General features: G+C 34.1%; 1 protein-coding gene across 1 annotated transcript; it reads left to right on the top strand.

Annotated features, from left to right (window-relative positions):
* The first annotated feature begins 1,014 nt into the window (after positions 1–1,014).
* LOC107619248 (uncharacterized) lies at positions 1,015–3,251 on the top strand. The gene is made up of 5 exons (XM_088498837.1): positions 1,015–1,463; positions 2,084–2,210; positions 2,804–2,882; positions 2,982–3,081; positions 3,248–3,251. The coding sequence occupies exons 1-5, from the start codon at positions 1,015–1,017 to the stop codon at positions 3,249–3,251; spliced, it is 759 nt and encodes a 252-aa protein (XP_088354963.1).
* Positions 3,252–16,506: the final 13,255 nt, after the last annotated feature.

Raw genomic sequence — 16,506 nt, 5'->3', positions numbered from 1 at the left:
TGAAATGCTATTTTGTTTCAGCATAGATAAACCGTTTTGAAAGACTTTTGAGTTTTTGAGAATTGAATGGTTCCTCCTTCAGAAAAGATTTCCGACTTTACTTTTACTGTAAACCGATGTTTTTGAAAAGAGGCATGAGACGGTTATTAATCACTGGTACGGTTTATCTTCAAGTATCCTATTACAGTAATTGCCAAAAACCCTCTACTGAGAACCCTTTCGAGGATGATGTTCTCACCCCCCCTACATTTTTCCCCTTTCAGGATATGGGCGCAGAAGTTACGAAGAGCTTATTTAATTGTTGTTGTGATGCTCTGTATTGTTTTAGTTATGATTTACTGCACCCTCGCCTTTATCTTGATATAATCTGTAAGAGGGATAGGAATTGTATTGGATTATGTTTGTAATATTATTTATATATATTTATGTATATATATGGATGTACTCTTTATGAGTTGTTGTAAGTTGAATGGTATTTATGGATGTACATTATCGAACGAAAGTATTTTTGGAAACAGTATTTCGGTTTAAAGTTTTAAACAGGCTCATATTTTAGTATTAAATAGTATAAGTGTCTTCGTAATGTCCGAGCAATCAGAGTCGCGCAGCCGGAAGTGTGAGCTTTGGTAGTTAGGGTGTTACAGGTCCAATCTCTTTATCTGGATCCGGAGTGAAGAACATAGCTATAGTAAGCCTGTCCTTTTCTTGCTTATATTTGCTTCTATTTTTATACTTTCTCTTAACAAAAAACAATTAAAAAGAAAAGTGAAAAAGGCTGTATTTTTATACTTTCTTTTAAACTATTAAATACAAGTTTAGTTAACGTATGTATCTGAATATAAATTGTCCACATTCTTTTATCCTTTTCTTTTCTGCATCTGATGGAGCCTTTTCTTTTCTGCATATACAAGTTCATCTGGCATCTAATGCTTTTCTTTAATTTTCTGTTTTACCTTTTAATACCGTATTGAGAAGCAGCCCCCACATAAAAAAATTTGAAAAGCTGGAATAAATATGGTTGGTAGAGACAGAGATCGTGGTCGTAGTCGTGGCCGTGGCCGAGGGCAAAAGGGGAGGCCTAGGCTTTCTACCGGTCACCCCCTTGACTTGCATGCAGATCCATACTCTCTCGTTGGGTCATCATCTGGAACGACTGCTCTGACCAATGGGAGACCGCCACCTATTGCTACTACTACCCTCTCCTGTCAGGAGCCTCAGATACACATGATACCTACTCCGGGTGTGCCAAGATCATGCACTCAACAAGCTAATGAACCTTCCAACACTGCCTCACATGGTGTGCAGAATGATCCAGCTATTGTAGCTCCCAGTCGAGCAGGATCTTGTGGGAAAAGACAAACAACATCTAACGGTACCCAAGATGCTCAGGGTCAAGGAACATCCACTGCCATTGGTCACTCCAGCACAAGTGCTCCCAAGCTCAGATATGATGGTGCCAAATGGTTTGTTATTTTCTTTAAATTTTATGAACTAAGCGTGCACTTTAAATGGTGTGCTTTTATTTGTTTAGTTGGATATTTGTTAATGAAAATATTTGCTTAACTATTTGCTTTGATTCGATATGCCTATCTTCTTAGTTCCTTTAGTTGTTATCAAAGCTAGCTTAACTATTTGCTTCCTGTGTCCAAGATCCATAAATTTAAATGGTGTGCTTTTATTTGTTTCTTTGAATCGTCGTTCCTGCACATTCACCTTTTTTGTTTGCTTCTCTGTTTGTACTATTTGAGGCAACTGGTAGAAGTGCGTGCAGTATTATTTGTCAGGATGATGCTGCTATAGTACTTGTCAGATGGTGGAATTATACTTACATTGCAGTTTTGACTTGTTAGTATCTGATGCAGTTTTGCCGTGCATGACTAGGCTGATGTTGTTTTGTTTTTCTGTGGTTTGTAATCAAAATCTCATGCTTTAGTTCTTTGAGATTTTAGTTACACTTTAGCTTTGGTAGTTTGCACATAGATTTATTATATTAAGATATTTTGAGCCCACAAAATAGAGCATGTTTGCTTCTTTCATGTCAATTTTAAATTTTATAAATGGTGACATTTGGTTTTTGATGTAGTTGGCACCCACCTAAGCCTGGATTGAAGCGTATTTCTCAGGTTTTTAGGGAAAACTACAACAAGCCTTGGATGAGTTTTGATGAGGCAGATGATGATACTCGAAAAATATGGTGGACTGAGTGGAGGGTAAATTCTATCTCCTTATGCTCCTTATGAATAGCATTCATTGCTCATTATGTTCTATATATTCTGCCTTCTTGTTATTCTCTTTTTCTTTGATAATCAAATAAAGTGTTGTTATCCCAATGAAGAACTGTTATGAGCTTGACTCTACAGGATTCTCATTTTGTTTAATTACTATATCTGTTTAATTAAACAAAAATTAATAATTAAAAACTACCCTGCATGGTATAATTTTTTATGTGTGCAGTGGGACATATTTTTAAGTGTCGGCTCTCCAAAATATTTTTTTATATATTTTTTTTATTTTTTACTTTTGATATAACAGCATGATCGAAGTGGTTAACAATGTTCAAACTACTGTCAAAGCATTCATCATCAATATAATTAAGCACATAATAAATAATATACTCACAATTATTCTTTGAGAATAGCACATGGTATATATATGCCTTTCATGTTTTCCATAGTTGTATAACTTTTTGGCTCATACATATATTTTAAGTGATATTGTAAAATGTGATTTTTTTTATTCCAATGATTGAAACTACCATACCTAAGTTTCATTATTGATACGGAAGAGGATTTTTTTAAAATAGAAATGCTTTGACATTATTGATACGGAGGAGGATAATATCTATCAAGCTTGGAGGTTTAGGGCTGCCAAGCGCTTGCGAGGTATACTCCGTGTCATTCCCAAAAATGTGCCCGTCCATATTGGATCCCACCAGAAGTTCTTGGTGAATTGATGAGACGTTGGGACACTGATGCCTATAGACAATTACATGCGAGAAATGCAGCTGCCAGGAAATCGACTCGAGGTACTTTCCTTCACACTGCAGGAGGCACCACCTTTCCAGAAGCGAAGTTATGCTTGGTAAGTTGCTTATAGAACCCTCTTTTTTACTTAAAGACAATCTTTACTATGATATTTGCTATTCTGAAAATTTCTTAAGGCCAAACAAGTAAGAAAAAACTCACAGCAATTGTGATGTGTTTGTTTACCTTATTTATTTCATTTATAATTTTTCTTATTGGAATAGCTGAGTTTTGAAGGTCGTTCATCAATTTTAATCCCTTGTCCATACCCTGCAGATGTATATATACAAATGAGTATCATAAGCTATTGTCTTCTACCATTTGATAAGTAGATTTGTCTGGTCTTTAACTAATGGGAGAAATGAGTTAAAATCACTGTCTGAGAGACGAGGGAGGAGGGAGAAAATGTGTTTTGAAATGAAGAAACCAATTAGAAACCATTCATTGGGAAGTAAAATCACATTTTTAATTAGAGACCATTCATTATTTATTATATCTTAGAAGAAGTAATTACTATCGTGTTGAGACAGGTTTGTATTGGTTTCTTATCTGTTGAGTTTGTGAATCGGATTTTGAAACTGTATTCGGAAGTTGATTAAGTTAAGGACATGGCTTTTTTGGTTGATAAATGCTTGCTTGCTTGATTTATGTTTCAGTAAGTGTGGCTAAGCAGGGTTGAATCAGCATTACTAGTTATATTAGATGTGTAATCGTGGTTTATTGTTTAATTAAATTCATTTACATTGCAAATGTGTGATTGATTGTAGTGTTTGAATCTGTTGGTTTTGAAAAGTGAAGTCGCTTTCCAAAGTTAACTAGCTTGTCATTTTTTTTTTAGAACTAGCTTGTAATCCGATTGTACACGTTTTCTTGCTCTTGTTCTTGTTATTTAATATTATGTATAAATTTTATTTTTATATTTAAAAGTTCATTTGTATTAACTGTTTACTATTTTCTAAATAGAAAAAAAATTAAAACATATAACTATTAAAATCGACGGTAAAGTTGTCGCTTTTAAAAGTTAAAATAGACAAATCTAAATAATTAAATCGACGGCAAATGTGTTGATTTTATTCAATCAAATATCGACGGTGTCGTTGTCGATTTCATTAAGCATATTATAGAAAAAAGCGTTGTTGATTTTATTGAGTTAAATATCGACACAAAGAGCGTCGATTTTATTGAATCAATTATCGACAAAGAAGGCGTCGATTTTAAATTATAATATCGACGGCAATGTTGTCAATTTTAGTAAGAATGTACAATTCTCACACCCATATTACAGACGGAAAGGATGTCAATTTTATTAAATTATTATCGACGGCTAAGCAAGCCGTCGATTTTAGTAGAATTTTGAAAAATCGACAAGCTTAATAGCGACCACCTTCGCCGTCCATTTTGCCGTCGAATTTTAATATTATCGTCGGTCTAGCCGTCGATTTTAACAATGTTTCTTGTAGTGATATTACATGTATAAGTTATTTTGCAAACTAAGTCCAATTAAATTAATTCAACGACTAATTGGTTTTATTTTCGTGAATCATACATTTTATTTGTGTTTTCATGAAGAAATAAAAAAAAAAAAGAAGAGGAAGGAAATAGGAGGAGAAAAAAAATAAAACAAAAAACTGATAAAATTCCAAGAAAAAATACAGAAAAAATAATTGTTACATTAGCTTAGCTTTTCCTTTTTTCTTTGGGTCACGTCTACCTTCTTCCTAAATACAGAATTTTTATTATATATGAAGTTAATTATATTAGATTTTTGAATTTTAACAAGTACAAGTCAATTTAAAAAAACTCCTCTTTAAGTCTCTTCAAAAGCACCCTAACTTTTAAAATTTACAAACATTTGCACATGATCTTTTTTATCTACCAAACACAAAATGAGATCTTGTACTTTTTAAAAACACACATTTTCAAAAAAATTTGTCACACCAAGCCTAAAAATGGAGAAATATTGGAAAAATTTAATGATTCTAAGTAATTTTACGCTATCGGAATGATCGAATCAAATGGATACAATCCAATTTAAAACGAATAATTCAAAGACTAAAATTGACATCCAAACTTCAGTATTTGACCGAAATTAATGATGATCATCTTTTGTTATTCTAAAATACTTCATGTACATTAAAAATTTATCACTAAATTAGTTACTATGTATTTATATATTTATACATATTATTTCACACATTTTCTAACTAAACTAATGTATGTATCTGTGCGATGTACAAAAAAATATTTATTTTTTTATTTATGATCTAGATATATTTAATGAAAAAAATATTCATCGATATATTTAACTTTAAATTAAGTTCATATATTTTATTTTGTCATCCAAAAATCAAACATAAGTATATAATAAAGAAATTAACAAAATATTTTGATTAAATAAAAAAAAACGTAGTATGCAGGAAACAAATGTCTTTATTTTTATGAGAAAATGTGTGTACACATTTTTCTGTAAGCAATCAAAATTTTAAGTTATATTGCCAATATTAGTTTATATAATAGTAATAATGATAGGATTTATCTATATTAAAATAGAAAAAAAATTAATTAATGCTAAACAAAAAGTTAATTAGTGCTAAATAGATTTGATTATCTATTTTAAGAATAAATAATTATAATTATGCATGATTGGTTTATAATAATAATATACGTTAATTTCTTCTTAAATAATGATTTCTTTTTATATTAATGTTTATTAACATTAATTTTACGTAATTGATTAAAATAATTATGCATCATACAATAGTAGCAAATGAGGATTGATATGCTTTAAAATAAGAAATTTTTTTAATTAATACTAAATTAATTTGATATAATATCTTAAGAACAAAGAGATAATACTCAATTTGTCTCTAAACTTACTTGTAAGTCTCAATTTAGTTCCTGAAATTTCAATTGTCCCTATTTAGTTTCTGAAAACTAGCAAAACCAAAACGACACCGTTTCAAGAGTTCAGCGTGGTATCCGCCTATCCACGCTAATGTTTTGTTACCATTTCTTTGCCAAAAATTATCCCAGGGATTAACGCAAGTCACATTTACAAAATTTGGGAAATAAATAGAGGCAATTGAAACTTCAAAGATTAAATTGAAACTCGTGTGCAAATTTAAAAACCAAATTAAATATTATATCTAAAAACAAATCATTATAATTATAATTATGCATGATTAATATATAAATATGATAGCTTATTTTCAAATGATTACTTCCTTTCGTATTAATGTTTCTTCACTACAAGAAACATCATTAAAATCGACGGCCAAATCGACGGCTAAGCCGTCGATAATATTAAATTTCGACAGCAAAATGGACGGTGACGATGGTCGCTATTAAGCTTGTCGATTTTTTAAAATTCTAATAAAATCGACGGCTTGCCTTGCCGTCGATAATAATGTAATAAAATCGACAACGTTTTTGTCTATAATATGAGTTTGAAAATTCTACATTCTTAATAAAATCGACAAAGTTGTCGTCGATATTATTATATAAAATCGACACCATTTCTGTCGATATTTGATTCAATTAAATCGACAATAATTTCATCTATAATATGCTTAATAAAACCGACAACAGTTTCGTCTATAATATGCTTAATAAAATCGACAACACTGCCGTTGATATTTGATTCAATAAAATCGACACAGTTGCCGTCGATTTATTAATTTAGATACCGACCAAGAATTTGTCTATATTTTGTTTTTTTTTTTTGTCTATTTTAAATTTAAAAAGCGACAACTTTTCCGTCGATTTTAATAGTTATATGTTTTAATTATTTTTTTTATTTGAAAAATAGTAAACAATTAATACAAATAAACTTTTAAATATATAAATAAAATTTATACATAATATTAGATAACAAGACAAATAAACTTTTAAATATAAAAATAAAATTTATACTATATTATTTTGCCAATATAACCTTTACTTGTTTCTAGTTCATACTTGTTATGTGTATATGTCAATCTATCTTTTGCCGTTATGAAAAGCTAATTAATAAAAAGAAGCTGTGACATACACTAATTAGGAATGAATGTACAACAGGATTAATTATACATGTTGAAGGAAAGAAGAAAGTAGTGACTAATGAGCAAGCTATGCATGTAGTATATATAACTGAGGACTTAACTTTGTGCATAGTTTTGATGATTCAACACTTGTAATTAAGACTACACTAGTAGTAGTAGTACTAAGAACAAAATTGGAAACCTCAGTAGTGTCTCTGAAGCTACCTAATTAATCCAAAACATATAGAGATCTGCATTATCAAGAGGTAATGAATGTGTCTACCCTTGTGATCTTCAACCTCTTTACAGTGGAAGCAAACATCCTATACCAACATCAACATATAATATCAATTAGTTTCATTAAAGAAAGAAAGAAAGAAGAGAATTTAGATGATGATGATGACTTACTCCCAAGGAACATCCCCAACCATAACAAGATCTCCTTCTTCATCTTCATAAGTGAGGACATGGCATCTCTCACCAGGTTGAACTACAACTTCATCCATCTCTATACCCCAGAGAATAGTGGTGTCGAGTTTCCTCCCTATTAGAATGCCTTCCATGTACACCTTCACAAACAGGCTTCCACCACATTCTTCATGAGTGCTGAGTGCAAGCCTCAGATTCAAGGAAGCAGTTGAAGAAATGTTAGAGGAAGAGGAACATAATAATAAGTGCTGAGTGCTAATATAATAATGCTAGCTTTTGAATGCTGCTGAAGTGCTTTTGTATAATCTTATCAAAACAGTGCATGTTAGTGTGTTAGACTTTATGGTATCTTTTTCCTTGCTTCTTCTGCTTTCTAGATAGATTGTAACACACGAGTTTAGCACTCGAATGAACAAACGCTTGTTATATACTCTAATTTCAGTGGCCTCTTGAGAAACATTGGCATTCTCTCCCCTAAGGCGCTATAAAGAATTTTCGTTCCCCGCCAAGTGACCAACCTTTGCCTGCAGAAGATTGTAAGTATCGGTGACATTTCGCAACTCCAATCATTTTAATAAAAGGTGAAGAATGATTAGTTGCTTGTTTGAATGATAGTAAACAACTAGGAACAACTAACCAGCCACCTAGGAGACTCAGGAATGAAGGGTAGACTCAGAACCTGTGCACTACAAGGAATGATTCCTGAGACAAAGATGAAAAAGATGTGAGCAGTTTCATCAACCCAGTTGTTTGATTTCATGTTTTATTAAAACAACACCAGAAAGAAGGTCATTTACCTATCAGAGCCAAAATCCTCCAATTCAAGAATGCTCCAATAAGATAAGTTAATGATACCCCACAACAAATCATAAGCTGTCAACATAATAATAAGGATTTGGAATAATGCAATGCATGAAATATGTAAAACATGATGCAAGTAAAAGGACACTTGAGAGAATATTTTATCACTTTACCTGATGAACCGTGGTGAATCCTCCTCGGAGATTCTTCGGTGTTACTTCTGCTACATAAACTGGAACCTGTTATGTTATATAAAAGGGAAAAAAATTATTTGTGTTTCTTTTGACTTTATCAGCTGAATGCAATTTAAAGTTTGAACTGAAATTATAAGAAAGTTTATGAATCTTAACATTACCACAAAAGATAGAAGGCCCATCCCACACCCTACCAACAATCTTCCAATGTAAAGCCACCAAGCAACCTTCAATCAAGCAGCAAGTGTTAAATACCAAGAATCTTAGCGCCGGTGTTAAATACCAACAATCTGCAATGTTGTTGCACAAAAGAAGGAAATATATATGCACAACAGCACAAGGTTGTTGCACAAAAACACAGGCTGTTTGAACTTTGAAGCTTATTATAGGTTTGTTTAATGTTATTTATAAAGCACCGAGAGAGAAACTATTACAACAGGCTCCCAATATAAACTGCTATTGTATATGCTTGTTATAAAGCAGAGGCCTAGATCATTAACAGAAATATGACTAAGATTTAACTCCTAACAAAATAAAGCAATGTATAGATCAATATCGCTGCCTTTTATTATTCAAGGATAAACTTCAATGAGTGACCTCATACCAAATATGGGTGTTATTTTATAGTGACTGAATCTAGCTTCCAAGAAGAGCTTCTTACATTCTTTTTCTTCCCTCTCTATCAAATTGATGAGGGGAAATACATTACATTTATAGAAACAAGAACCATTAAAAGATTTCTTTAAGTAAGCAAGCACGTCTACTCAATAGTAATGTCTTATAGTTTTCACTATAATTGACAAGACAGAAGTCACAACCATAGTTTTACTCTAATTGCTATTCAAAATGATTGATTAAATTCAACACTCCAAGTTGTAAAATGAAAACGGTGGCCACTCATTAAGATTATTAGCCAAAATCCAATGAAAAATAACAAATGCAGAAAAATGAAAAAGAGAATCAAGCCACTTTAAAAGAGAATTGATGTTCTCCTCACGGATGCTATTGAGAGGTTGTTTTATTATATTATTTAGTATATATTTATAACAATAACTTAATGCGGCAAAATTTAATTATTATTATATGCATGCTTTTATATCAGATGGGATGTAAATACCATTAACAATCTTCCAGACTACATGATATTGTGCTTCCTAGCACTTTATACCACTATCAATGAAATGGCTTTTGATATCTTCAAAGATCATGCAGTCAAGTTGTAATACCCTAACTACCAAAGCTCACGCTTCCGGCTGCGCGACTCTGATAGCTCGGACATTACGACGACACTTATATTATTTAATACTAAAATATGAGCCTGTTTGAAACTTTAAACCGCATTACCGCTCCCAAAAATACTTTCATCCGATATCATACATCCATAAATACCATACAACTTACAAAACTCATAAAGAGTACATCCATATATATATACATACATATATATAAGTAATATTACAACCATAATCCAATACAATTCCTATCCCTCTTACAGATTATATCAAGATAAAGGCGAGGGTACAATAAACCATAGCTAAAACAATACAGAGCATCACAACAACAATTAAGTAAGCTCTTCGTAACTTCTGCGCCCATATCCTGAAAGGGGAAAAATGTAGGGGGGTGAGAACATCATCCTCGAAAGGGTTCTCAGTAGAGGGTTTTTGGGAATTACTGTAATAGGATACGTGAAGATAACCGCACCAGTGATTAATAATTGTCTTATGCCTCTTTTCAAAAACAACAGTTTCCAATAAGGTAAAGTCGGAAATCTTTTCTAAAAGAGGAACCGTTCAATTCTCAAAAACACCAAAAGCCTTTCAAAAAGGTTTATCTATGCTAAACCAAAATAGCCTTTCATATTTTTCCAAATCAGAAACACAACCGAAACCAACCATCGGTCCATCTCAATCCAACCACGGCCCTAGGCCCAAACAATCCAACCATCAACCAAATCACCACAATCCAACAGAGTCCCAGATACAAACACAGATAGGAAGTTCAAGCACAAACAAACAGTTATTACAAGTAGAACAGTTAGCAATTAATCACATAGGCAAACCAAGTATAATATGCACACCCAACCAATGTCACACAAATGCATATGATGCATGCCTGTCCCTAGTGGCTGATGATATCATCTGTCGGTTACCAAGCCAACCCGACGTGTCCGGTAGCTAACCCGGACACAGTCTCTCTGTTGCGCTTTATTATCATTAGAGGGTATCTGCGCCCTGTCGCCATTAGAGGGTATCTGCGCCCTGTCGCCATTAGAGGGTATCGGTGCCCTGTCACCCTTACAACCAGAGAGAAAACACAAGCATACTCGCATACAACATTCATCTCAGCCATCCGGCTTAAATTCACAATTCATTCGATTGCATACATGCATTTGTACTCAACCATGGATCACCATCCATCTCAGCCATCCGGCTCACGGTTCAATCCAGAACCAGCCAATTTATCAATAAAAACAGCCCTTCGGCTTAAGTTCATAATTCATAATCAGCCATACGGCTCACAACTCATTCGGCAATCAGCCATAGTTCAATAGCATACACGGCCATTCCGGCTCACAACAAAACAACACTTCCACCATTCAACATCATCAAATTCATAAAACCGGCATTTAAGCCATAAATCACTTTTCTCAAGCCATTTCACTTTGAAATCAAATTTCAACTCTTTTTAGCCTTGGCTTTAAAGATCTCATTTCTCAAATCATCTCAGGCTCATAAGCCAAATTTACTCAAAGTGAGTTCCCTTTTTAAAACAAAGCCACTCTCGGCATTCTCTTTCCAAAACTTCCAAAACCATGGAAAGTTAAAGATTCATTTTGGGAACATTCAAAATCACCCATCCCACAATGGGATTTTATAACAAAGTTTCTCGACAGAGTCCCAAGTCTTTAGGGGAGAATAGCATAACTCATTTCGCCGAATTCATTTAAAATTATTAAAACCTTGGCTTTCCGATTTGAGTAATAAAATAGGATCTAAGCCAAACCGAGTCACGTAATCATTTACTTCTTTCAAAGTCGTTTCCTTTACTTAGGCAAAACCAGCTTCAACCCCCATGATAAATTCTAAAGCGTTTCAACTGTTCAAAATTGTTTTAGTCTTGCAAAAGTTCAGAGTTCAAAGAGTACTTAAAACCTTTCTCAAAATATTTCAAAATAAAACTTGTCAATAGACATTCAGGTTCTTTCAAAGTCATTGAAACTTCTTTAATTGAAACCCCCAAGTCAAATTCAAAGGCATAAACCCTTTTCGCATTCAAACAGCTTTAAAACACAAGTTTCATCTAAATAACTTTCTCTTGAAAGAGATACAATGCCTTTCTTAAGAAGCAAGACTAAATCACAATTTCCTCTTTACTAACTCATTTCAAAAGCATGAATCATCCTTTTCTTGATAATTCAAATAAAATAGCAGAAGTCTTTAACTCATCATTTTCCAGACAACATTTCAATAAAGACTCGGATTTTATAGAAATTCCGGCAGCACCTCCCCTAAAACTTGGACTTTTGCCACCCGGTTCGGGTCCCAACTAAACCGTTTTCTCATTCCTTTTCAACAGCTCAAAACCAGAAATCAATTCAAAAGCAAGCTAAATCAAACAGGCCTCAATGGCATACCTCAAGGAAACCATTTCAAAAATCAACTTAATATCAACCGATTTAACTCATTTATAAAGCTTTAAACAATCGGTTCCGCAATAAATCATTTATCAAAACCAGAGCAATTAAAGCAACCCCGGCTGGATTTCAAGAGCATTCTATCTTTCACATCATCAAATAATTGACTCAATTCAAACCAATCCTCAACAGATTAAACTCATTTCAAATATCTAAAGAATCAACTTCAAACATTACATTTCACAAGCCACACAACAATTCAGCCAAGCCAACATCCATAATCGTTCGAGTCAATCAAATAATACATAAGGCAGATACAATCACTAATTACACCATATCTCACATCAGTATCCATATGTAATAATTCCAATAATAAACTGTAGTTTTCGAAAAGCGCCCCTACCTCAAAACGCAAAACCATAGCCCAAACGCGTCACAGAATCCTTTTCGCCTCGACCCGAAATCAACAATCAAAATCCCGGCAGCCAAAACCTCGGTTCCAAGCCACTTTCGCAACAATCTCAACAACTCTAATCGCAACATACAACAACCGAAACTCAATCGTATAGCAATTAACGCCACAAACCTCAGCGTATGATAACAGAACAGTAACTAAGGGGCTTTAAAATCGAAAACGCTTACCGAACCAACGAAAGAATGGCTGAACCGAAACAGCGGCGGTCTCCGAACCGGTTCGGCGGCAGCCCGGCAGCCACCTCAAGTGGCAGCGGCGACGAATTCCGATCACGACAACTGAAACCAACATGCAGTGACCATAATATTCTCGGAATTCAAAAGGACGGAGGCTAATGACAAGACCCTTACCGGCAGAATTTTCCGGCGACGGCAGCAGGGGCATTTTCCGGCCGCAAAGGCTTACCGGTGCAACTCAACACAGAACCACAAAGAGCGGTGACAACCTCCACGACTCCGGTGAGTTCCCTCAACGACAGTGATGGCCGGAACCTCGGCGGCGCTAACGACGGCAGGAACAGCGCCGTTGGCTTCGCACAGCACGGATCAGCAGCGGTCCTTGGGCAGTGACACGCGCGACGGGACATACGGCCTCCCTCTCCCCGCCGCTCTCTCTCCCGTCTCGTGAACGTGTCCCTCTCGGGATTCAGTTGCTGCAACGCTTCCTCTCTGGACTCACGGTGGCGATAGTAGCGCCGTTGGAAGACATGGAAGCAGTGGTGGCGACTAGGACGGCGCAATGAGCAGCGGCTCTGAGGTCTCCAGCGACGGAATGGGTTGATGGGTGGCAGAACCACGACTGGCAGGGATGAACGGGGCAGCTTCGATGGCGGCACTCCTCGCGTCTCTGGCCCGCGTCCCCTTCCTTCATTGTCGCGCAGTCTCTCCTTCTCCTCGGCGCCAGCAACGGTGACAACACTCCTTGCCGGCACCGCACAGTCCCACGTCTCCGGTTCCCCCTCCTCAGTGCAACACAGCGGCGCGGCGGTAGTGACGCCCGCCGGCGCCGCCCTTCCTCCTTCTCCCTTCCGGATCTCTCTTTCTTTCACAAATCTGTGTGTTGCGTTCTGCTGGGAAGAAGAGAGGGCTGCTGCGTTCTGTTGTGGCAAAGGAAGGGTTGGGGTGTGGCAGCTGAGAGTTAGGAATTAGGGTTTCGTTTTCAAAAATTAGGGTTAAGGGCATTTTAGTAATTTTACTTAAAAATAAGGATAATATAGTAGTTAGAAATAAATTCTAACCCAACAATAATAATGTATAAAAATACTATTTACTCATCAATCTCACACTTTATTTTCAATAAAATGTCCAAATCAAAATAATTAGAAATAATATAATTAAACCCTTTATTTTCCAAAGTAACAATATTAATATTTAAAATATTAACTATTTAATCCGAATCATATAAAAATCCTTATTATTTCACAACTACCAACTATATGATTTAAATATAGAAAATAATCCAATAATTGTAAAATTGGATAATAACCATAACTTATCTCAAATTCAATAAATCAAAACTTGCCTTAATCATCTTTAATAAAATGATCTCTTAAATTAAGGCTATAAATAACTGTAGGATTTGAGACTTGATCATAATAAGACTTTTCAAAGATTCTGGGTCTTACACAAGTGGCTTCCCTATCTCAAAAAAGCTGTATGTACTATACTTTTCCTAAGTTTAATCAAGTCTTATTAACTCTTAATTAGATTCCTAAATTAATATTTTCACTACTATCTACACAATTATTATGAGGATTCATAAATTGATTGATATGTCTATACTTATGATATCAGTGGTGTGATTTGTGAAAATCGTTTCTGCAAGAAGCAAAATGGTCCAACAACAAAATTGTACCAGGATTCAAGGACTACTTAGAAAATGGTTCAGTCTCACGCTCAGGCGGGGTTTTTCTTACTCACTCCTTCTTCTTACTCAATCAAGAAATAACAGAGCCAGCACTTCATTCGTTAACTAACTACAGTGGATGAGAATTGATGCATAGAAACAGATCACAAGTAACAAAACAATGCTCTTCAAAAGATTTTTTTTCTTTTTTAAAAAAAAAATTCATAATGCACTTATGATGAAAAGAAGTTTTTCTTAAATTATTTATTTAAGACAAACAGCAAGCCAAATCATAACAAAAGCAAAATCCAAATCAGAACAAAAGTAAAATCCCTAACCAAAAATCAGTACAGAAGGAGAGTATGAAATAAGTACCACAATCATTTCAATTAAGCAGAGAAATAATATATTAAGAATTCATGAAGCAGCAAATTATGACCAGAATTTCTAGATTTAGAAAATAGGATATTACAATTAGGTCATAGTTTACACCTGAAATATGGGATTTCCAAATGAAACTGAAGTTGGCTTTGAAAAGAGTTCAGTAACAGTCAGAAAATGATACCTGGTTTTTGTGAGTTCGATTGAGAGAGAGCGGAGAAGGACCAAAGTAGGAGGAGCTACGACGGCAACAGAGAGAAGGAGCGACTGTGTGGCACGGCAGCAACGGAGCGACAGGCAGCGCCAGCAAGAGGAGCGACAGTGGTGGCGCGAGCAAGAGGAGCGACAGTGGCGGCGCGAGCAAACTGAGTGATGGTGGCGCAACCGTGAAGTGGTCTGAAATTGTGTTTCTGAATGCAGAAAAGAAATGATAAAATTTTGTTTCTGAACTTGGGGTGGGAAGTGGGCGCAGACTCGTGTTTTTAGCAATAAAAATCGATGGTATGTATGTCGATTTTATTTTATACATTCAATCCACATCATTTATTTGATTTTAAAAAAAAATCTGGAACGTTCAAATTTATCGACAGAAATATTGTCGATATTTTAAATATAAAAATAGACGCTATGTCTGTCGATTTTAAATTTTTAATATAAAAGTATTTTCATCCCCCGGTTTATATTTTAAGAAACAATCTGGAACGTTTAGATTTATCGACGGAAACGTTGTCGATATTTTAAATATAAAAATAGACGCTATGTCTGTCGATTTTAATATAAAAGTATTTTCATCCCCCGCTTCGTATTTTAAGAAACAATCTGGAACGTTTAAATTTATCGACGGTAATGTTGTCGATATTTTAAATATAAAAATAGACGCTATGTCTGTCGATTTTAATATAAAAGTATTTTCATCCCCCGCTTCGTCTACAATATGACGATAATTAAAAGAGATTTAATGCATCATCAAAAAATCGACAACAAGACTGTCGATTTTATTATTTTATTTTTAATTATTATTTTTTTTAAATATCGACGGCAAGCCGTCGAAAAATATCGACGGGAGAGATAGCCGTTGATTTTTTTCGTCGATAAATACGCTTTTTCTTGTAGTGCTTAATATTAACTTACATAGTTGATTAAAATAGTTATACATTCATGTAATAGTAGTTGAATAAGTTTGATAATAGGAAAAAAAATAACAGCGTGTTGTAAAACCCAAATTTTTAAAAATTAAATAATTAACTATTTATAAGTTATTATATTATATTATATTGAGATATAATTTTTTAAAAAATTATTTTCAACAAAAATAATTAAATAAAATTTTACGATTATTGAAGTTTAATTTAATTATTATTTATTTTATTAAATTTAAATTATCTATCAAAAAATATTTTGATTAGACAAATATTAAATTATTATTATTATTATTATTATTATTATTATTATTATTATTATTATTATTAAAAATAAAGTTAAAAAAAAAAGGAAGGAAAGAAAGGATGGAAGAAGTTGGCCGAAGCCTTAAGGTAATTGAAACAAAGATAGCCAAATGTGGCATATATATATACACCTATTAGCCTCCAATATTTTCATTTCCTTCATTCATAACCACCGAATGAACTTGCAAAAAAATAAGAAAGGAACTGAGCGTGTGAGAGAGAGAGACCGAACCTTGCATGAGAGAACCGTGACTCCA

Source organism: Arachis ipaensis, chromosome B9 (genome assembly GCF_059453495.1).
Source record: "Arachis ipaensis isolate K30076 ecotype BB chromosome B9, ASM5945349v1, whole genome shotgun sequence".
NCBI classification, from domain to species: domain Eukaryota; kingdom Viridiplantae; phylum Streptophyta; class Magnoliopsida; order Fabales; family Fabaceae; genus Arachis; species Arachis ipaensis.
This window is presented reverse-complemented; position numbering and strand designations above follow the sequence as displayed.